At 34.9% G+C, this 24809-nt stretch overlaps 1 protein-coding gene across 10 annotated transcripts in view; it reads left to right on the plus strand.

Annotated features, from left to right (window-relative positions):
* AKAP9 (A-kinase anchoring protein 9) overlaps positions 1-24809 on the plus strand; it is a 197080-nt gene that overhangs the window by 124477 nt on the left and 47794 nt on the right. For 7 of the 10 annotated variants that reach the window (XM_059171077.1, XM_059171078.1, XM_059171085.1 and 4 more), the window contains 4 exons: positions 4242-4474; positions 20752-20914; positions 23242-23454; positions 24383-24421. In XM_059171077.1, coding sequence (XP_059027060.1) covers positions 4242-4474; positions 20752-20914; positions 23242-23454; positions 24383-24421 — 648 coding nt within the window. Of the gene's footprint in view, positions 1-4241; positions 4475-17239; positions 17501-20751; positions 20915-23241; positions 23455-24382; positions 24422-24809 lie in introns of those variants that run through there. The other 3 variants (XM_059171080.1, XM_059171083.1, XM_059171087.1) reach the window with 2 other exon arrangements.

The following is a 24809-nucleotide window of genomic DNA, read 5'->3' on the forward strand; positions in this document are numbered from 1 at the left end:
TAAATATTCCTATTGTTTCTAGGATAAAGGCCAAATGTCTCTAGCCAACAGTAGTTATTTCCTAGAATACTCTTTAATGATGCTTCCTCAGAGAGGTCCTCCTTGACCACTTCATCTCATTTAGGCACTCCTCATTTTCCCAGGTGACCAGGCACTGAATCTCATCTGTTGCAGCTTCCTTTTGGAGTAGTGTGATGTGATAGAAAGAATGCTGGGTTAGTATCAGAAGGCCCTTGAATCTTATTTTAGCTCTCTGCAGCCCTGGGCAAATCTCTCAGTCTCCCAGGGCTTTAGTTCAGTTTACTCACCTGTCAGGTATAAAGAGGCGAAGTAGAGTCAGTAGTTTTCAGTTGGAGCTCTAGAGACCTTCAGAAGGCCACTGGGGTAGGGGAGGCTCTATCGGATCACCTACCCTGTTTAATCTGGGAAGATAAGGAATGAACATGGTATAAATCTATAAAGTAAATGACTAAAGGACTTTTGAATAACCATAATCTGCTGTGTTTAAGACACAGGTCTGAGTGGTTCACCAATCTGAAGTCATGAGTCACTTCACCAAACTGGCAATTCTGAGATTTCTATCAGCATTTTATGAAATTGCCCTGCCATTTGTTTTTCTCTGATTTTTCTCCCAAAGACTAGTTATTATAAATACAGTGTAACCTTGATGTCTTTCTCATTCTTTTATTTCATCAAAATAATAACAACGAAAGTTCTCTTTCCTCATTGGAACATAATGAGGAACATAATTCGCATTATTTTTGTGTAAATCTTCAAAATGTTACAAATAAGATACATTAAGCTAGTTGACATCTTTACCTTTTCTAGATACTTTAATATGTATTTTTCTTTAGCATTTGAAAAAATAATTTTTAGTGGCTTATCCATTTTGTTTTATGTCTTTTGTAGTTTGTGCTTGAGATTTGTTCCTGTTCAGTACATAATATCTTTAAGTTTTTTTCTCACCATTGATTTCTTCTCTTTCTTCAAAGCATATTTATGTCTTCACAATGTGTGTGTTGGGGGGTGCCTTGGCTCTTCTTAACTTTGCTCCCCAATCAAGGTAAACCTTGATAAACTCAATGAGAGATTAGACCAGTTCCTACTTTTATCAGCCTCCAGTACCACAGCTATTCTGTCTCAGGACGACGGTGACCTCCCAGTTGTCAAATCAAATAGCATCTTCTTAGTCCTTGTCCTGTGTGTCTAAACAAATAACATTACTGACATCTCTTCCTTTTTTGAAATGTTTTCTTCTTGTCTCCTGGAGCATCTTCTGTCTTTCTGTGACTTTCTTTCACACAGGTTCTCTTGTTAGCTTATTATATTATGTTTGTCCTCCTTCTCTCCTGAAACAGGAAAGCAGTTGTTTACTGCTCTTGAAATAAATGTATCCACTTCCAGGATTTCAACTCTTACCTTAATACAAATGACTTCTAAAGCTCTGCAGACCCGTATTTCCAAAGTTGACTCATCTTCTCTACCTAGCCCATTAACACTTCCGTCTTTTTTCATGCCTACTCTATATATTTTCTCCTGATTTTAAAAATAGTTCTCTTAATGACTCTTCTGTCACCTAAGAATGATCTATACTTGAACCCCATCTTTTACTACTTTCTTTCTCCTTTATCTTATCCATTTAGTCTTCTCCGACCTGTGCCCAGCCCCCTACCTTTCAACACTTCTCATCTAGGTGATTGGAATAGTTTTCTTCCCTTTTTACTTTTTTAAGATTTATTTATTTATTTGAGCGAGAGAGCAAGCGTGCACACAGAGGGAGAAGCAGAAGCAGACTTCCTGCTGAGCAGGAAGCCAGATGTGGGGCTCCATCCGAGGACCCTGGGATCATGACCCAAGGTGAAGTCAGATGCTTAAGCAACTGAGCCACCCAGGTGCCCCGATTGAAATAGTCTTCTAACCTATCTTCTTCAGCCTGTTTTGTGTATTACTGCAGTTTGTTTCCTGATTTGTAGATTTACTATCTTCCTGTTCAAAAAATTACTACCCCAATATTTATAGCAAAACCCCAAGATTCCTATGAAGTTAAAACCATTCACAACTTGGATACAACCTCCTTTCCAACTACCTTTTTGCCCCTCCTCTCACCCAATCCTAACTCCTCCATATACTTTTGCTCCATTAAGCCTTAGCTCTCCATTGTGTCAGACTATTCTCTCTCTTTACTCAGATTTGTCACATTATCTATTTATTAGAAAAGGTCACTACAATATATTTAATTCCTTAAAGATGCTATATAACATATATTTTTAGTTTTAAATACCAATTATAAACTATTGATATTTCTTCCACAGCTTTAATAATATTTTTTCCTAGACTACCTTCATTTTGTTTAGTAACTTTGTAGTATACATTGTACTATACTTTATGTGAATTCATTTTGAATTCCAAGATCATTTTGAACTCATGAATACTTTTGTAAAGTATTAATCAGTATTACCAAGACACTCAGTTTTGAATACGTGGAATAATCCAAGGAAATATTGGTCTGGTTGCTGTTTATTTTTAAGTTTTGAGAATAAAAATACAAAGTGAAAATTGTATTAGCTGTTACATTAAGAACTTAGATAAACTGTGTAATAGCAGACATTTAAAATCACTTCCTAGAATGCAGTTTTCGATTCTTTAGCCAGTGACTTGTACAGAGGAGGTACTTAGTGAATTTTGGACTTTTCTGCATTCGTAGAACTTGTCTAAAGTTGTATCTGATATTGTTAATACATGACATTGAGAAAAATGCATGGCACCAGCTGCTTTAGCTTAGCTGGACATTTTAATAAATAGCTCCTATTCTCCTGGATGACTATATCAAAACGAATATTCTGAGTACTTTAGAAATTAAAGTTTGATGTTAATTTATTAATTTTATAAGTTACTGATAAGAAATACACATTGTATGTAATAAAAGAATAGGTAATTCCTCATCAGGATATTTCACTATTGGGCTGTACTGTGCTGCCACAGACAAATAACTGTATTCCATGACAGCAATGAATAACCTTTTATTAGAGAAAACACTTAGTTAGAGAAAACACTTCCAAAGTTTATTCTCTGCTCATATAAACTCAGTTTTGTTTAAGTTAAAAATCAGAATAGTGTGGATACATACACATCCATTGTTAAATTAGAACTGCTCCTCAGTCTATTACCCTCTTTGTACTATAGCTCTTAGAAAAGTTTCAGGCTGCAAAATGATCTTCATCCCTTTTACTGTCTAGCCTGAGCTTGTGTTGCTACCCAGTACAGTGCTCAGAAATCAGAGGACCTATGGGGTGCTGGGGTGGCTCAGTCCGTTAAGCACCCAACTCTGCTCTTGGTTTTGGTTCAGGTCATGATCATAAGATCCTGGGATCAAGCCCCGTGTTGGGCTCCATGCTCAGAAGGGAGTCTGTCTAAGGCTTCTTTCTCTTCCCCTCTGTCCTTCCCACTGCTTGCTCGCTTGTGCTCTCTCTCTCTCAAATACATAAAATAACTCAAAAAAATTATGATCTGTTCTAGACAAAATCTAGCACTTCTTCTATCCTTATTCCTGGAATATACCATTGCATGGTGTTTTTCTTTTCATATATCATTTATGTCATCATATAGTCCTTGAGGATAGGAATCAGATCCCACCACCTATGTGTCTCCATTACTTAGTAAATCCTGCATGGTGGGCACTTAGTAGATAGCATTAAAAGTTGTTTTAAAAGTTTTTATCACAGAAGGGTGCCTAGGTGTCCCAGTTGGGTGACCGACTCTTGATTTTGGTTTGGGTCATGATCTCGGGGTCTTGAGATTGAGTCCTGCATAGGGCCCTGTGCTCAGCAGGGAGTCTGCTTGAGATTTTCTCCATCTTTCTCTCCCTTTGCCCCTTCCTCCTTTGTGTGCATGTGCATGCACTCTTGTTCTCTTTCTAAAATAAATAAGTAAATCTTAAAAAGTTTTCTGTCAAATAAAAAATACTGAATAACCCAAGCATTAATTTCTGCACAGCCCTCTTAGCAAAGCATTATCCTTCTCATTCTTCTACCTGCTTGGTTATCAAAGAGTATTACATTCTCTTACAATTACAGTAGTATTGCCTATTTGTTTTATTGCAATGTTGTTATTAAAAGGCCTTTAAAAAAGACCTCGTAGTTCAATGACTTCAGCTTTTAACTTGATTTTATTTTGTAACTTTTTTTACTCTAATTATTAATTATAATTGATTTATGAATTAAATAAAAATACTATTATTTCAGTTACAGATGAGTCTATATCCTCTTATTCTGGAAGTGATATGCCAAGAAATGACAGTGGTATGTGGACAAAAGTAACTGAAGAAGGGACAGATCTCTCAGAACGGCTTGTGAGGAGTGGTTTTGCTGGAACTGAAATAGACCCTGAAAATGAAGAACTTATGCTGGGTATTAGCTCTCGACTACAAGCAGCAGTTGAGAAACTCCTGGAAGCTATAAGTGAAACTAGTAGTCAGGTAACCTCTTTATGTTACTAATCTGTACTGCATTTGCAGGTTTTCTTTTAAGCCAGTGAACAACTAAGTGTTTTCTCACAGAAAGTTAGTTACATTCCTCTTTAATAAATAGTTGTATTTGTCACAACTGATATTGATATCAGCAGGTTTCTTTTCAGGTGATAAGTGTTAATTTAATGTCTTGGTGGACTTTTCAGGTTCTAAAATTCAGTGTTGTTTTAATTTTAAAATATTCTAAATTCTTACACATTACTTTTTTTATATCAAGAGATTTTAACTTTATCAATAATGAAATATTCCATTATAATGTATATTATTTATTTGAAGGAATAATATAAGGAATCTCTTAAACTGTATGCTCTAGTATGTCCTAACACACTGGTATTGTAATATGATACAAATCAGACCTACAGTCCTTCACATAATTTTCACATCCTTTTCATGAATGTTAATAGATTATCTCACTTTACTCTCTCAGTAGGCATTTAGATGAGGGACAGTTTCTACATTGAAGTACTGTTTATATAGAAATTTTAAAGGGATATAACCATTTATAACTTCCAATGCAATTTTGTCTGTCTCTAACATTTTTACACTATGTATGGTAATTGTCTCAAGTTACTATATGTGGAATTGAAAAAATTGTTGCTTTAAAATAAAGCAAATTCACTTAATCATTTTAAAAATGTTTAAAACAACTGTAGAGTCATAGCTGTTATGTAGATCAAATGAGTACTCCATTGTCATCAGTTACAGGTCTCATATTATTAACATTTTCATTGATATCTTATTCACAGTATCCTAAATCCATGTGTATTACAGACAGAAGTTGAGAAGTTGAAAGAGTGTCTTTGTTGTCTTGTTATTTCTAATGTCTGGCTTTCACTGATGTTACTTTTTTTCCTCTAAAAAATTATTCTGTTACAGAATGTTTCTGCAATAGCGGTGATTATTGGATTTACCATATTTGACAAAGATCATTGTATATTTCGTGTTTTAATGCCAAATTTATTTATTTTCAGGTTAAGTTAGTGATTGAGTCCTTAGTTAGTGACCCTTAAAATCACTTGTTAACCACCTACTATTAGGCTTATGTTTCAATATCTTTTTTTTTTAAGATTTATTTTTTTTTTAATTTTTATTTTTTAATTTAAATTCAGTTTATTAACATATAGTATATTATTAGTTTCAGATGTAGAGTTCAGTGATTCATCAGTCTTACATTATCAATCCATTTTTTTTTCTCTTGTCAACTTGCTTTTGGTATTTAACAAAGAAGGCATTACCAAAACAGCATATATTACCAGCAAAATTTTGTCTTCTGGATAGTCTTCAGGCAATGACAGTTTTCTCATTTTTCTTTGTAGGGAAATCCTTTTCTTCCTTGTAGGGAGACAGTTTAAATTTTCTTCTGTGCTGGAATGTGGACTGTATCTTTTTAAGAGCACATTACCATACTTTGTGATGAGAATTCACTATTTGGCCCACAGAATGTATCATAATACATCTACTGTTGATTTTCTGAATTGTACCTTGATTGACTAGGCAAACTCTAAGGTATTCATATTCAGTTAAATAGGTATCAGAAATGTTTTCATAGATAAATTGCTGTCTTTGGGCAATTCTTGTTTTTCCAGAGCTTTCTTTTACAGCAGGTACAAAATGATTGAAAGCCTTTTGCTTCAGTTACTTAAAGATTTCCTTGAGCATCACAAAGAACTAAAAGAAGTACAGTATTTTTAAAAACTCGCATCTTTGTGTATTTACTAATACACAGTAGAAAGGATAACTACACAAATAACATAGTGGTTTCATCTCTTGCTAAAACCACAGTGAGTTACTTTTCATTGCCAACCTCCTAAGTGCTGATAGGAAGAAGGCAGCAATAAAAACCAGCTTCATTTTTTTTTATTAATTTAAGACATTAATACTCTTGGATCAAAGAATTTTAATGTTTACCATATTTTTCTTCAGCCTCAGGTAGACTACTAAAGCTCAAATATTGAAACTATGAATGCTATGTCATAATGTGAAATTCCATAGCTATTATAAGAAAACATATATTTTTGACTAAGATTTGCTGTTTTTTTAAAGTCTTTACTTTTTTTTTTTTTTAAAGATTTTATTTATCTGACAAAAAGATCACAAGCAGGCAGAGAGGCAGGCAGAGAGAGGGGGGAAGCAGGCTCTCCGCTGAGCAGAGAGCCTGACATGGGGCTCGATCCCAGGACCCTGAGACCACAACCCAAGCCAAAGGCAGAGGCTTAACCCACTGAGCCACCCAGGTGCCCCTAAGTCTTTACTTTTCTAATTAGCATAAGCCCTGGATTGGCTTTCTTTTAGAATGCTTGCATATATGCCACTTTAACAGTATGCTACTCTACTGAGTTAGCTGAGCCAATTCAGACATTTTCAGGTGTTGCTTTTCAGCTCTTTTAAAGTTTGAATGCATATGCATCATAATTATCCCTTTTATTCTGTGAAAGGAATTTAAATAATTCTATATGGAGTCTCAACATAATCCTGCCTTTTTTTTTCTTTTGCTTATATCAGCTACATTAGTATTTAGTTTCTGTGATTTATACTCTTTCTTACTGTGAAAAAACTAGTAGTACTTTTCCATTCTTAGCACTATTCAATACTTTTGAGCTGGATCTTGAACACTGTTAATACTCTTGCTGCTACTTGATACCACTGTAAATTATGGACAGTCTAGTTAATGCGGTATAGTTGACCTTTGAACATAAAGCTAAAGTGTGCAGCTCCATTTATATGCAGATGTTTTTCAATATATACAATACAGTACTATAAATGCATTTTCTCTTTATGATTTTCTTAATTGCATTTTCTTTTTCCTAGCTTACTTTATTTTAAGAGTATAGTATATAATATGTAATATAATAAACAAAATAGTGTTAATCGATTGTTTAGGTCATCAGACTTCTGGTCAACAGTAGGCTATTAGTTGTTGAGTTTTCAGAGAGTCAAAAGTTCTGTGGATTTTTGACTGTGCATGGGGTCAGCGCCCCAATCCCTGCATTGTTAAGGGGTCAACTATATAATATTTTTCTTCTTTTTTTTTTTTTTTTTTTAAGATTTTATTTATTTATCAGAGAGAGGGGGAGAGAGCGAGCACAGGCAGACAAAGAGGCAGGCAGAGGGAGAAGCAGGCTCCCTGCTGAGCAAGGAGCCCGATGTGGGACTCGATCCCAGGACGCCGGGATCATGACCTGAGCCGAAGGCAGCTGCTTAACCAACTGAGCCACCCAGGTGTCCCAATATTTTTCTTCTGACAAGCACCATGGAAAATGGTAAATAAGTAAGAAATGATCCATGGTTAGACTTGTTCCTATAGACTACTGTGGAGAAACTTCCCCCATAATCCATTAATGCTGCCAACAGACAAGCATGTGGAATCCATCTGAAACACTAATTTTCCCAGGCCAGGATCACACCTCATCACGTCCACTTGTGCGACCAGGTTGTGAGATACAACAGGAGCTTGACCATGGCATTTTCAAAATTATTCTCAATTTGTTAAATACTAGTACAGCAATATGTTTTTTAGCTTTTACTGTATTAAGTATTAATGAACAGGTCACAAAAACTTTGCCTAGAGCACGGAGCAGTTTTCAAACTGCAGTGTCTAAACCAGCAGCATCAGCATCATTGAGGACTTGTAAATTTAAATCCTCACTTCCCACCCCAGACCTACTGAATGATGGAGCCCAGCAACCTGTGTTTCTGCAGGTCCTTTAGGTGATTCTGATATACACTGAAGTTTGAGAACCATTGATCTAGAAATTATTACTACATGTTCACGTTATTCTAGCTGAACTTTGGAGTGTTCTACTAATATGTTAGAGAAAAGGTTAAAGTGGTTGTTGCCATTTGGTATAAAAATCAGATCTTTCGGGGCGCCTGGGTGGCTCAGTGGGTTGAGCCTCTACCTTCAGCTCAGGTCATGATCTCAGAGTCCTGGGATCGAGTCCTGCATCGGGCTCTCTGCTCAGCGGAGAGCCTGCTTCCCTCTCTCTCTCTGCCTGCCTCTCCATCTACTTGTGATTTCTCTCTGTCAAATAAATAAATAAAATCTTTAAAAAAAAAAAAATCAGATCTTTCTTAGGTGAATTGTATTTTTAAAGTAATGAGAATAGGAACTTTGTAAAAATCTTCTTTTAACCCAAATATTTCACCTACTGCTCTTCCATGGACAGATCTTTAAAGCCATTGACTGCTTCAGAATATTCTCATTAATAAAGTTATCTTGAACATGATAAATATTTTTAACAGTTCATTAGGTTGTTACAAAGTAATGTGTAATCACTTTGTGAAATAACGTGTATTCCATTTTCATTTTAATGTGTCATTATTTGGTTCTTCATAATGGGATAGTTCTCTTTTACCTTAATTTTTTTTTCACTTGTTACAAAAAAATTCTAAAATGGAACTGAAGGACACTGCTGTAGTCTATTTGTCCTTGCGGTGACAGATAAGTTTTGCCGAGTAGCTCTCTACAGCATACCCTGAGACTAGGAAGGAGAGTAGTGTCTCATACTTTGGAGTCACATGGGCCCAAGTAAAGTTTATTGGAAGACTTGATCCTTGGGATGAATCATTCATTCATCATATTTATTGAGCCCTACTACAGAATAGTTAATATTTTATATTCCAGAAGCACAGTATTGAACAAAATAGATGAAATCCTTGCTCTTATAAAGCTCTTATAGAGCTCTTATAAAGCTCTTATTCAATGGTAGAGACCAACAATACATAAGCATACAGTATGTCAGGTGGTGATATCTGCTGGGAAGAAAAGTAAAATAGGGGGAGATAGAACATAATGGGGGAAGAGGACATGTTGTATAGGAAAATTGAGGGAGACCTGTCTGATATAATATTCAAGCATATTTCTTGAGGAAGATTAGGAGAGACAGCCATATAAGTAAGTAGGGGAAGAATGTTTTAGGCAAAGGACTAAGAAGGTGAAGGCCCTGAGGTGGTCTTGTGCTTGTTCTTTGTGTGGCTGACAAAGAGGCCAGTGTGACTACAGCAAGGAGAGTGAGGAAAATGAGAGATGAAGTAAAATGGTATCTGAAAACCAGATCACATGGAATTTGGGATTTAATTCCTATTGAGGTATGGAGCAGTTGTGTACAACTTTCTAACTTTTTATTTTGAAATAATCTTAGACTTAGAGAAAAGTTACAAAATAGTATGAAGAGTTTCACTCGACTTCACCTCATGTTAACATCTCACATAATTATATTATAATTATCAGAACTTAGAAAATAAAACTGGTACAGTTCTGTAAACTGAAGTATAGATTGTTTTGATTTAACCATTTTTTCCCCACTAAGGTCCTTTTCGTCTTCCATGGTCCCACATTGCATTTGGTTGTCATGTCTTTGTTAGCTCTTACCTCTTCTTCAGTTAGTACCTGAGTCTGTCTTTGTCACTTGAAAAGGACTGGCTACTTATTTTATAGAATGTCCCACCATTCATGTTTGTCTGGTATTTTTTCATGATTACACAAAGCTTATGCATTTTTGATAAGAATACCACAAAAGCGATGTGCCCTTCTCAGTGTATCATCAGAGGGCACATGATGTCCATGTATCTTATTACTGGTATTTAATCTTGATTTCTTGAGGTATCTGCTGTATTTCTCCACTGTAATACTACTATTTTTCCCATTATAATTAATAAATATCTTGAAGGAGGTACTTTGAGATTATGCAAATATCTTGTTTCTCCTTAAACTTTCACCCACTAATTTTATCATTCATTGGTAGATCTTGCCCATACGATTATTACCATGGTATTGTGATGATGATTTTCTATTTTCCTCATCTTCCATCTATTATAATTATTCTAAAAGTGCTATTTCTTCACTCACTTTTATAATTAGGATCCATACAGACTTGTAGCTATTTATTTTTTTTTCAATGGGTTATAATCCAATACTACAGTAATTTGTTTTGTTCAGCATTGGTGTTGAGAACTTTTTCAGGAGGTTCTTGTGCCTTTTTGGAAGTGCTTACTTTTTTGAGCATTTGTACTCTTAGAGGCTCCAGACCCATCTTATGTTATTCCTGTCCCGGTCCTAGAATCTACCACTCTTCTGAGGAAATTAGGGTCTTCTTACTAGATAATTATATTTGGAAACCAAGATCATTGTTACTAAAGTGTAATGACTTGTAGGTCCTCTTAGTAGTTTGAAACTGTATGGGGTATATATAAATACATATAGTATTTATTTGTGTATCTCTGAGTATTTATTGTAAAAATATCAGTTCATATGTTCCATCTAATTCTGATCCAATACCACAGCATTCATTCTACCCTTCACCCCTTTCCTTTGTAACTTTGTTCTCCATCAGTGAGAAATCAGGCTCTCATTATCTGCATATTTTTACTTGTTTAGCCATATATACCCATAAAATGACTTCACAGTTGCAAGCCTATATCCCTGTGAAGAACAGATTTATTAGAGTATAGTATTAATGTGTAGTACTTTTTGTCTTTATCCTTATACAGTCAACAGTACTGTTTTTCAGAGTATGTTAGGTTAACTCTTCTCTCTCACTTCTTCAGTGTGATTTTGTTATTCACTTTTAATACAGTTACTATCATTTGTTACAGTTTTTATTCCATTTTGAGTTTGCCCATTTTCTAAAAATTCACAAATAGTAAGTTTCACTCTTTGTATGGGTAGATCTTTTGGTTGTGACAGATGCATAGATTGTGTATCTACCACTACAAACATGACATAAAATTGTTCCATCCCCCAAGATACCCTGCTGCTGTCTTTTGTAGTCAGCCCTTCTTCTACCTTCTGCCGTTGGCAACCACTGGTTGCTTTCCATCCTCCATCCTTATAATTCAGTTTTTACCAGACTGTTGTAAGTGAAATGACACATTATATAGTCTTTGGGATCTGGCTTCATTGTCCTAAAGTTCATGTAAGATTCGTCAGTGTTGTTGCATACATTAAAATGTGGTTCCTTTTTATAGCTGAGAATTATTTTATTGTATGGATATACCACAGTTTATCTATTTAGAAGACATACAGATTATTTCCAGCTTAGGATCATTATTTTTGAGTAACTGATCTAACTTATATTTTTCAAAAGGATCATTTTTGACCACCCTGTCAAAAATAAACTAAGGGGGTGGGGGAGTCTAGGGCAGAAGCACCAAAACCAGTTAGAGAAATTACTTGCCCAGATACACAAGTTATGTAGTGGAATTAGAATTCATACCCAGGCAGTGTGGCTTCAGAGTCTGCTCTTTGCTACTTTTTCTGCCCTTTGCAAATGAGTGCATCACTTTATCAATTACTACTGATTGCTCATGTTATCCACAGGCTAAGGAATAGATTTTGAAGTCTGGGGTGTTCCTGGTAACCTTATAAGAGCAGTTTGATGAAGTAATGGGGATGAAATTGTAATTCAAGAGAAAAATGAGAGGAAAGGAAGTAAAGACTTAAAAGCCAAGTAGACACTAGGTAGGTAGGTCAAGGAGAAAATTTGTGGCAAAAGGCATAGCACATGAGTGTAAACCAGCATGATGTGTATGAGGACAGGGGATAGTTTCATGTTATACACATCAAAGATGGAAGGTGGGAAGCTGATAGACAGTGAGAGTAGAGGAATAACCAGTGGTCACATGTCAAAGTCCCATGTAAGCTAAGCTAAGGAGTTTTAACTTTATGCTATAAAGTGTGGAGAGTCATTGAAATATTTTTGATGAGAAAATAATACCAACTTTGTGCTTTAGATTCCTTTGGCAGCACTGTGATAAGTGGATGGGCAGGAAGATTGTGAGGAGAGAGACTGAATTTAGGGAAACAAGAGACACTTAGAATATTCCTGATAAAAAATGATAGACATCACAAGGGAAGTGATTTTAAAACTTTGAGGAAGCTGAATTTGATAGAAATTGGTATGACTCATCAGATACAGGGGATTAGGAAGATTGAAGGAAACCAAGCATAAATCCTTGGTTGAGTGAGTTGTTGGTGTATTTTGTTTATTGAGATAGGGGATGAAAAAGAAGTGAGTGAGGAGTTAAGTTATAGACAATATGAGTTTGAAATGCATAGAGGCAACCTCAAGTAAAAATATTCACTAGAATGTAGAGTTTTGGTAGAACTATATTGGAAGTTGTTATTCCTTTAAGACATTGAAGCCATTATCTTTAGAGTGTATACAGAGCTATTTTTTGTGTGGGTAGAATGCTCACATTTCAAAGAGAAGAAAGATAGGTACGTCTACAGAGGATAATGAGAATGAAAGAGGAAAATCAAGAGAATAGTGCCAGGAAAACCAGATAAGGAGTGATTTTCCAAAAATTGTCAGTTACTATGGAAAATCGTAGCTGCTGAGGATTAGTGTCCATTGGATATTTTAATGTGAATGCCATCCGTGATTTTGATGAGAATAGTGTCATAGAATTGGTAAAGGAGAATTCAAAATTCAGAGAGTTGGAGAACTAGAGACAGCAGTTGTATGCCTACTAGCTGTGAAGAAAACAGAATGCTAGCTTGAGAACAGGAAGGTGTTCTTTTTTTTTTTTTTTTTTTTTTTAAAGGCTGGAATAGAGTACATGGAGTAACAGTGGGGAAGCTGAAGATTGTGGGTCAAAATGGATGGGCTTTCTGGAGGCCAGGCCCCTGGAGTGGGTTAGGATGGAATCCAGAACAAGGTAGAAGGTGTGGCATTTGGATCAGAAAGACCTTCCCTTGTTTAAGATTGGAGAAAGAGATTATTGTGGGTTATTGTGGGCTTATGTTTGGGATGGAGGAGGAGTTTCATTGAGGTCTTCATAGTCTAAGTAAATATTGTGAAATTTTCAAGGTTTTTCTTTTTTAATGTAGATTTATATGTTTTGTGATTTTAGTAGAGGATGTATGATTAGGACTTGTACTTTGTTTTAAGTACTTTGTTTTAGTTTGCTTTTAAGTTCTACAGATACATCCTGCTTCAATAAAAGAACTAGTGAGCGTTTTCTTTACCGTGTACCAGGTTATCTATCTTATAGGCTGATATGATTATATCTATTAAAGAAGTATTTTACTTAATGTATTTGATTTGACAAGTGATTTGCCCTAAAGTGTGTCCCAAACCATGTAATAATACACTTATTATGATGAATTTTATTTATCATTTGCCCAGATAGGCTACCATACAAATCAGGCTTATATTCAGCCTATTGCAGTTTCCTCTTGGTTGGGAGAACTTTCCTTATGATATAAGGAAAAGTGCTTAGAGACTCCCTGCAAGCCCTTAGAAAGGTAACCTCTTTAACGTGATCTGTATTCAGTAGTCTCTTTGTGATTCTGCAGAAAAGCTATCTTTGAGAGTATGGTTTCAGATTCTTGATTCCTGAATTAGAAAAAGAATTCAGTCTGTTCCATGGGAGTAGTCTTTCAGTAACTAAAGTTTTCCAGAATTCACAGGTACTATCAAGAGATACCTTTAGGCCTTGGAAGAAATTAATGGGGAACTTATTCCCACAAAATAATGATTGTTATAGACAACTCTTAATGAGTTTGTCATTTTTGAGAATAATGAAACCTAAGCTGTGTGTTTCCATATTTTCTTATAAAGGGAGACTTTTCCTGAGGATGAAACAGTAATTTAAGTTAAGATTTTGTCATTGTTAAGTTTTAAGCGTAACTGTAATCCAAATGTTGAAAGGTATTTTTCCATTAGGATTTCCCCCATTGTGCTTATTATATATAATAATATATATTATTAGGTCAGGGTTCTGTCAGGGCTCTGTCAGAGTACTGCATCCAGTATTCAGCCCCTCTATATTTAAGTAATTTACAGAAACAAGTGAACATATCAATATCCAAAAGAGAGGAACAATATCCAAAAGAGAAGTGTTTTACAGTTTGAGAGAAATATTTATGGGGGGGAAAGGTTAAGTATCTTGATGCTATACGATTAAAGATTAAAGTAAAACTATTTAGTTTGGGAAACATAGCTCTATACCCCAAATTAATAGTCTACATATGTGCACTAAAATCCTGATTATCTGGAACGTGGGAATAATGACTTAGTCTGAATAATTAAAAGGGTATCTTCTTAAAAATTGAAGTCATTTTGCTTTAACTGCCCTTTTTTTTTTTTAAAGATTTTATTTATTTATTTATTTGACAGAGATTACAAGTAGGCAAGAGAAGCAGGCAGGGAGAGAGAGAGAGGAAAAAGCAGGCTCTCTGAGGAACAGAGAGCCCGATGTGGGGCTCGATCCCAGGACTCTAGGATCACGACCTGAGCTGAAAGCAGAGGCTTTAACCCACTGAGCCACTCAGGTGCCCTGCTTTAACTGCTTTTGATTATAAAAAGTTTTATGTGCTTTCTAAAATTAAAAAAAAAAATAGAATACAATTTGAATTATTCTAATGCAGAGTAATCTGTCTGAACGTCAATTAATATACCATCAATTAATATACTCTTACTAAGGGAGCTATTTGTCCCTATCTTAAATCACCTTTATTGCTATTCTGAGTCCTTCTTCCCCTCCCTAATTTTAACTGGGTTTTGTTGTTTTTTTTGTTTTGTTTTGTTTTGTTGTGGTTAGTTTCTTTAACCTTGACTTATATGTTCCTAGTTAGAAGGGAATATACCCTACTCTTAGAGGTTTTGGCTTTACATGGATGGAAATGAGTTTTAAATGCTTTCAAAAATGGGGAAAAATTATAATTTGGATTATTTTAATTAAGGGCCACCTTTTTGAACACGAATTAATATAATATACCATCAGTTAATATGCTTTTAAGAGAGCTGTTTGCCTCAATTCTAAATCATCTTAATCTACTACTTTTTTGAGTCTTTTTCTCCTCCCTGGGTTTTTTTCTACTACAAAGAAGTAGTTAATTCTTACCTTGACCTGAATGTTTCTATTTATAAAGAGATACTTCTTATTCTCTGAATCTTTTTTTCTTCAAATAAGAGAAATTGGATACTGGATTATCCAAATAAACTGTAATTTCCAGAAGGAACCAGGAAAGAGTATTTTGAGAACTACATGATATGGTTAGCATGGATCCTCTCATTTCATAAAGCCGATTGGCTAGGATATAGATGATTTTGTATCTGGTAAAGATCCAGAAAAAAATATTTAGCTGAACCAGTGTAGGGTTAGGCCTCCATTTTGTACAGATATTCAGACTTATTCACACACTAACTGGTGGGCTCACATAAGCATAATAAACAGGAATTTGTCATTGCCTGATCGAGAATTTTAATAGGCAGCTGTCCCCTGCTCCATCCCTACCCAAGGCATCTACCTGTAGATTCTGGGATTTCTGTTGAAAATCTCATTTTCTCTTCCCTAATTATTAGCCTGCTATGAAGGCTTTGAGTGTTGACTCCTTTAAACGATTTTGTGTAGTGAAAGTGGCTATAAAATGTATTTTTGTTGATAATCACCCACTGGCTTTAGTATGGGTTTTTCCATAATAGATAAAAGGTTTTAGTTTTATGGGTTTAGGATATTTAGTTACTGGACAGAAAAAAGGCACTACAATGAAAGCTCTTTCATTTATTTGAAACAGCTCTCACTATTAAAGATCTTCTGATGTTAAAAAGTAAGTTGTTCATCTTTTAAAATTCTGAGTGTCTAGTTTATTCATTGTTGCCAACATTTCTGGAGCTACCAGAAGACAATTATTGGCAACTTGCACTTTGTAGTTTTAGTCAGAGTCCCTAGGATACTTTAAGTGGTATAAGTTCCAAACATATTCTATATAATGCAGCTTTTTAAAAGAGTGGGATTTTTTTTCTCCTTAACATTCACTCTGAAAACAAATCAATGTGGAAAAAGGTTATAACTGAACTATCTGTATTTAGTTCTAATGACTGCTCAAAAGATGAGTATTATTTAAGGAAATATCAAAAGGAAATACTAAGTCTTCCAGAAATAATTATGATTAGATATACTTTAAGAACTATTTGGTAATGTGGACTCAAACCTAGTTGATTTCACGTTTTCACATTAAAACAATTATTTAATAGGATGGAAAAATACTAGCTTATCTTAGAAACATTATAAACTTGTCTACCCTTTTCAAAGCTCTGACGTGGAACTTGGATCCTGTTAGGCAAGCTTTTTTGTGGGCGTATTAATTCACATTCCACCTGTCAGTACCTATAGGTAAAGACAAGAAACCACACCCTCTGTTCTGACCTTTTCCTCAGGGAACACTGACTAGAATCCTTTGGCTCAGCCTGCTAGGCTGTTTGAATAGCTCAGTTCAGAAGAGCTTTTACTTTTGAATTGAGTGAAGCAGCAAGAACAAGGGAAATAATGTTGCAACTACGTTTCTCAAGACTGCTGCTATGGAGATTTCAAACTTGACTTTCCCTGCCAGATTCTTTTTGGAAAGCTTATTTATTTCCACAGATATATTTGATACCGAAAGCAGTTTTATGGCTTGGCTAATTAGATATTTATATTTTCATTCTTCCATTCTTTAAAGATTTCATTATTCTAGGTAAAAAGGTGTTTTTCTGCTTTTTTGTTGTCTTTGTTTTGTTCCTTTTTTTTTTTTTTTTTTGATGAGTACTGGTGGAAATATAGGTTTTTAAAATAGATTTGTGCATTTTTTCTTTTGTTCATTTATATGAATTAATGCTTATTTGATAGTACTAAAAAGAAATTTTCATAATTCTATGGTGTATCTTGATAAACTCAAAAGAACTTTTTAATGTAGTGGAAAACTGTTAAAGCAAGTGAAGAAATTTGGCAGCTGCATCTACTAGCATGGATTCTTACCGTACTTATTTGGCAACTGTCAAACTCAATGGCTCATGGTTGGAAGAACAAGATGAAGACATTTATGAGGTTGAATCTCGTGTGCCTTTACCACATCCTTTTCCTCTCTGTGAACATTTGGATGAAAATAACTCTGTCATTATTAATACTTCTATTTTTCATTTTATTCATAAAAGAAATGGGCACATATTAAAGCTTATTTCTAAAATTTCACTGCCTACCCCTCCTTATTCAGTAAGTATAAAAAATTTGATTTCTTATACTTTACTTTCAGTTTTTTATGCATTTAGTTTAAAAAAGACCTGTATAATGAGAAAGAAACTTTAAATGTCCTTAGAGGTAAATGGGGTAGAATCTAGTTTTGTTACTGTTTCATGTGTTAATACTCATTTATCCTGATATATTGAAGAGCTAAATTTGGTCTGAGAGCCCCAACTTGGCTATGTTTTTGATTCCAGAAAGCAGAGTGAGATAGTATTACAGTTTTCCATGGCAGGCAAGCTGTTTAAAAAGATCCTGCTTGTCCTTAAGAATCTTGCTTTTATATGTTGATGATGGCAATCCCGAGTAAAAAGTGGAAAGATTATATTTGAGGGAATGAGCATTGTGATACTTAAAACAGCTAAGTCCATTGAGCCAGTTAGGAAATGTTTACAATCATATGGTATATTGGCTGTAGTTCTAGACAGGGAAAAAGAAAATATGGATTCTGATTTTAATTTTCTTGTTAACTTATAAGGAACTTAATCTTTAATATGCCTACTAGTCCAGTGAGAAGATACTGTTTTCTTTATGTGAAATGTATTTTACAAACATTATTAAGAGTATTTAGCATGAAAAAAAGAGTATTTAGCATAGTTAGTATTTAAGGCTTGTTTAACATGTATGTTGTGAATGATTCACTACAAGCTATTCAATATAACTACAAATTATTCAGCACTTTTTATGACTTTCATGGCTTTTATTGTAATACACTAGCTAATATTTAATAGGCCAGATGATTTTCAGAAGAGTTTTGTTACCTCTCCTGAAACTTTTATATTAAAGTGACAGAATATTTATTGATGCTTTATACTTACTTTTAATGTAATGAATTTAACTTATTCAGAAAGGCTGAATATGACATTTTAATATATATTTAGATGGACATTTGAAGGGAATCTCTTATTCCAGCAAAGTAGGAGTGCCATTTGCTATATTAAATGAAATTTGTTTCACTAGCTTTACTGTATTTGATTCTTCTAACTTTTTAGTTTTGTTTTGTAAAACTGAAGTTATTTCTTGTGGTTTTATGGTAAATGTTTAAATGCACTTTAAGGTTGCCTTAGATCTTACCAAGAAGTAGAACATTAGAAGCAAAAATCAAACATTTTGTTTTAAATGCTAAATGGCCTTGTTGTGTTTGTACAGTAAATTTGAAAAAGGAGAAAAAACAAACAACACTCCTGTCCATTTAGTGAGAACTTCGAACTCTTTTTTTGAGATTTCAAGTATTTATCAAGCAACCAATTTATAATGTACAGAAAAAAGTTACATATCTACATATGTAGAAGCAATTGATATGCTTTAAAAATATAGGCTGTGACTATAAATTCAGGAGAGTAGTTATATATAAATTGGGTCTTTATGGTTATGGTTTTTTTAATAGGTAAAAAAATCAATATATATTAGTTATCTGCATTTAAAGGAAAATACTGTTTTGCCAGTCAAAGTGAAAATATAAAGTTTTATCTTTGTTGAGGTAACAATGTACAGATATTTTAGGAAATATTTTGTAATTTAAAAGTATGCTCATTATCCATTACAAGTCATAAATGTGTATTCATCTTATCCCCAAATAATAGTTGTAAATGATATTTAATACATCCTATTAAATAAAACAAGAATAATCACATACTAGATATTTTGGAAATTGACATAGAGTGACCATAAAAATCTTTAGTTAGTAGTTCTAAAATCTGTTTGCTAAGGTAAATACTACTCAGATATGAAGAGCAGAAGTCTTTAAAATACACTTAAATATCATAATTTTATAATATATTTGACTATAAATTAGAAACCACTGCATTTTGGTACAGTGGTTCATATTTTAAACATAAAACATGGTAATATCTTTCTAATATACTAGGTACCTTGTAATTTTACAAATTCTTACTTGGTGAGCCTATTTTTAATACTTGGGGCGCCTGAATGGCTCAGGGGGTTAAAGCCTCTGCCTTCGGCTCAGGCCATGAGCCTGGGATCGAGCCCCGCATCGGACTCTGCTTAGCGGGAAACCTGTTTCCTCCTCTCTCTCTGCCTGCCTCTCTGCCTACTTGTGATTTCTCTGTCAAATAAATAAATAAAATCTTAAAAAAAAAAAAAAAAAGATTCTCTCTTCCTTCCCCCACCCCATGCTTGCTTGTGTCTTCTCTCTTTTAAAATAAAAATAAAAACAGATAAGCCAGTGCTGGCAGTCAGAATTTCAGAAAGCTAAGGCAGAAACAGTGCTTTTGTGTACTTTCATGGAGCTGGTAACAGTGATCACTCTTTCTTGAGAGCTTTGACCTGTACTTGACTCTCATCTTTTTAAAATTGTATAAGAACGGGGCACCTGGGTGGCTCAGTGGGTTAAGTCACTGCCTTCAGCTCAGGTCATGATCTCAGGGTTCTGGGATCGAGTCCCACATCAGGCTCTCTGCTCAGCAGAGAGCCTGCTTCCACCTCTCTCTCTCTCTGCCTGCCTCTCTGCCTACTTGTGATCTTTCTCTGTCAAATAAATGAATTCTTTAAAAAAAATAAAATAAAATTGTATAAGAACATAGCCATGCCAATAACAACATGTATTAAGGAAGATGTATTTATGAGTAATTCTGGATAATGCCTCTGTATTCTAATGTTTTGAAAATGAATATTCATGTGGAGCCCTGTAGATGTTTCATAGATGGACAGAAATATAAAGCTTTTTAGTTAAAACATGGGTTATAATAATTTCATTTTGTTGTACCACTATGATTTTTGTTAATTGATCCTGTTATATTAAGCATATATTAATTCCCCATAGTGTATAGCAAGAGTCCACAATCAACAAGTGTTCAATATAAGAGATACTAAGTTTTTCATACAATATGATTAGAGAAAATTCTTCAGAAAATACAAAAAGAGCCTGTGTGTCATTAACTTTATGTTTCTCTTTATGTGATAAAATACAGATCTACTGATATGAAGTGGTTTATTTCCAAAAGAAACATTTTTTTACACCAAATTAAAATACATCTCTTGTGTAAAGTTGTATGTAGCTAATCTACTTGTGTACTGACTTTTTCTTCCTATTAATGTTAGTATGCACTAGAAATATTATATGGCCATAGTTCAGCAGTTCAACAGTATGTCTTTATTTTTATTTAAAAATCCTTTTTTTTTTTTTAAACCTTTAGTGGGGAATGACATTGGCCTTCCCAACACTTAGTTGTCTTCCTTCATGTATGCTTTCCCTCCTTGTTTAGCTTGAACATGCCAAAGTTACACAGACAGAGTTGATGCGGGAGTCATTTCGACAGAAACAAGAAGTGACCGAGTCTCTTAAGTGCCAAGAAGAACTGCGAGAGCGCCTTCATGAGGAGTCCAGGGCCAGAGAACAGCTGGCTGTGGAGCTCAGTAAGGCTGAGGGTAAGCAACTTGCCGTTGGCAACCGAGGGAGGAAAACTTTCAAGTTTAAAAAAGAGTTTTTTGATGCAAAACAGATCTGGACATTACCAGTCTACTCTAATTAAAGAGTGACCACTGAAATGTAGTTGTAACTTGTCTTCGGAGTTTCTCCAGGTTATTTTAAGAACCGTATATGCTTTTAATTATTAGAAAGTATTTAATAGAGAGGCGCCTGTGTGGCTCAGTTGGTTAAGTGCCTGCCTTCAGCTCCGGTCATGATCCCAAGGTCCTGGGATGCAGCCCCTTATGGGCTCTCTGCTCAGTGAGGACTCTGCTTCTCCCTCTCCCTATGCCTAGTGTGCTCTCTCTCTCTGTCAAATAAATAAATCTTTAAAAAAAAAAAAAAAAAAAGGAAGAAGAAAGAAAGAAAGAATTTAATAGAATTACAGAAAGCATTGAAATTTTTGGAAAATATAAAAACTTATAATGGTCATTTGTTACCATAATCCCACAATCCTAAAGCAAATTTTTTTTTTAATTTTTTATTTTTTATAAACATATATTTTTATCCCCAGGGGTACAGGTCTGTGAATCACCAGGTTTACACACTTCACAACACTCACCAAATCACATACCCTCCCCAATGTCCATAATCCCACCCCCTTCTCCCAAACCCCCTCCCCCCGGCAACCCTCAGTTTGTTTTGTGAGATTAAGAGTCACTTATGGTTTGTCTCCCTCCCAATCCCATCTTGTTTCATTTATTCTTCTTCTACCCACTTAAGCCTCCATGTTGTATCACCACTTCCTCATATCAGGGAGCTCATATGATAGTTGTCTTTCTCTGCTTGACTTATTTCGCTAAGCATGATACGCTCTAGTTCCATCCATGTTGTTGCAAATGGCAAGATTTCATTTCTTTTGATGGCTGCATAGTATTCCATTGTGTATATATACCACATCTTCTTGATCCATTCATCTGTTGATGGACATCTAGGTTCTTTCCATAGTTTGGCTATTGTGGACATTGCTGCTATAAACATTCGGGTGCACGTGCCCCTTTGGATCACTACATTTGTATCTTTAGGGTAAATACCCAATAGTGCAATTGCTGGGTCATAGGGCAGTTCTATTTTCAACATTTTGAGGAACCTCCATGCTGTTTTCCAGAGTGGCTGCACCAGCTTGCATTCCCACCAACAGTGTAGGAGGGTTCCCCTTTCTCCGCATCCTCGCCAGCATCTGTCATTTCCTGACTTGTTGATTTTAGCCATTCTGACTGGTGTGAGGTGATATCTCATTGTGGTTTTGATTTGTATTTCCCTGATGCCGAGTGATATGGAGCACTTTTTCATGTGTCTGTTCGCCATCTGGATGTCTTCTTTGCAGAAATGTCTGTTCATGTCCTCTGCCCATTTCTCGATTGGATTATTTGTTCTTTGGGTGTTGAGTTTGCTAAGTTCTTTATAGATTCTGGACACTAGTCCTTTATCTGATATGTCGTTTGCAAATATCTTCTCCCATTCGGTCAGTTGTCTTTTGATTTTGTTAACTGTTTCCTTTGCTGTGCAAAAGCTTTTGATCTTGATGAAATCCCTAAAGCAAATTTAACGAAGTAATTTAGGGATGAAAAGACCGAAGCTAAGAAATGTTAATAAATTGTTCAAAGCCACCATTAAATGGTGATGCCAGGCTTTATGCCTCTAAATCTCATGCTGTTTATATTCTGCCATACTGTTGTTGGGTGTTGGCCTGCTAGAACCACTTAAAATATCAACTTTCTCTAGTATATTTAAAATGAGGTTTGAGGGCGCCTGGGTGGCTCAGTGGGTTAAGCCGCTGCCTTCGGCTCGGGTCGTGATCTCAGGGTCCTGGGATCGAGTCCCACATCGGGCTCTCTGCTCAGCAGGGAGTCTGCTTCCTCCTCTCTCTCTCTCTGCCTGCCTCTCTGCCTACTTGTGATCTCTGTCTGTCAAATAAACAAATAAAATCTTTAAAAAAAAAAAAAAAAAAAATGAGGTTTGATTCACAAGCATCTGATTTATATTGCTTTCCAGGAACCTGTCTCTTTATATCTGTGTAATAAAATGAGTTACACCTACATGATGTAATGCATTAGCATAGCAAAATAAAAAGTTCAAAGGAACTTCATATTTAGGCACAAAGGTTAACAACCAAAAGGTTGCATTGAACGTATCGTAATTGCTACTGCTATCAGCAGCAGATTCATTCAGAACATTTAATATGTTGGAATGAAGTTTCACTAACAGTATACCTGTTACTTACATAACACCGAATGGTAAGATTTGAAATGTTATAATCTCATTCCCTGTTAATTTTATCTTACAGGTGTCATTGATGGCTATGCAGATGAAAAAACTCTTTTTGAAAGGCAAATTCAGGAAAAAACTGATATAATAGATCGTCTTGAGCAGGAATTGTTATGTGCAGGTAATAGATTACAAGAATTGGAAGCAGAGCAACAGCAGATCCAAGAAGAAAGAGAATTACTGTCGAGACAGAAAGAAGCTATGAAAGCAGAAGCAGGCCCTGTGGAACAGCGTATGTATTTTTAGACTTTGTATATGAAACACTCCTTAAAAGTTCAAGGTGGTTCTTTTCCCCTTTCATTGTCTTTATTCCTGTATTTTATATGAGGATTGAAAAATTAAAAGAAAATCTACCTTTTCGGTAAATGTTTTATAAGCCAACCATGTAGAGTCAGGGGTGTTTTGTTTTGTTTTTCCTTTGGCTGATTTTAACTGGAAAAGATAATCCTTTATCCTTGAACTTCTACCTTTAAAGAAAGCTGCATATAATGAAGAAGGATATTTTTCAAACCATGTATGATTAAGTACTTTTAATAGCAGAAAGGCAGGAAAAATGTGTACTTGGAATAAATAACTAAGAGTACTTCGGGCAAGCAGGTGGATTTTGGCCTGCAGGAGAATAGATTGAAAAAGGTCAGTGACTATCAGAAGCAGGCAGACATCAGGTTTAACCTGTGTAGGAGTTCAAAATGTACAACTTATAAATAACCTTTAATCTTTTCTTAAATGAGAAATCAGATGTGATATGTTTGTTTGGCAGAAAAGAATGTGAGCCATTATGACAGTGGAACTTGAAATCCTTTTTATCATATCCTCTCACTTTCATAGTACACATGTAGTTAGAATTATAAATGTGTAGTTTCACTAGTTGAATTTTACCAATTTAGAAATATGTACAGCAGACATTTTTGTAATTTCGTGCAGTTGTTTCTGGTGCTCAAATTTGTTTAACACAGGTTTAGAGTTGGAATTTTTTAATATGCGAAGTATATAGATCATACATGTAAAACATTTAAGAAATACTGAGACATCAAGTGTTACTAGTGGTTTTAACTTTTACTTCTGATTCTTTTGTGTATACGTATTATCTTATTTTAGGAAATAGACATGTAAATTATATCTTTGTTCTGTATGTGTGTGTTTTCTTTCTATTCTTATAGGACTAGTAGATGCTGCAGTCGATGCAGCACCTGGAGCAGGTGTGTTTATACAGTGGCATGGCCAGTCTTTGGGTGGTAAACTTACAACTCCAAAAATTGGGTGACCCTTGGATTTTCAATCACATACCTCTACTTTTCCAACTAACGTACCTCTGATTTTACTGCTGTGTTTCATACTTACAGCTTTTCTCTTTAACAAAAAACTTTACTTGCAATAAAATACATATTTACATTTGAAATTAACAACTGAGATTCATAATGATCATCATCTTATATCTGTTTTTCCACAGAGCTTAAGACCATTTCAATTTTTCAGAAACAAATACATTAAACTCTTGGAGCCTATAACTTTAAAGTGCTCTTTCTAAATCAGGAAATATAAGATGATGGTAACAATAGGATCAATGAGATTTAGTAAAGTAAAGAG

The sequence above is a fragment of the Mustela lutreola genome, chromosome 4, assembly GCF_030435805.1.
Source record: "Mustela lutreola isolate mMusLut2 chromosome 4, mMusLut2.pri, whole genome shotgun sequence".
Taxonomy (NCBI): domain Eukaryota; kingdom Metazoa; phylum Chordata; class Mammalia; order Carnivora; family Mustelidae; genus Mustela; species Mustela lutreola.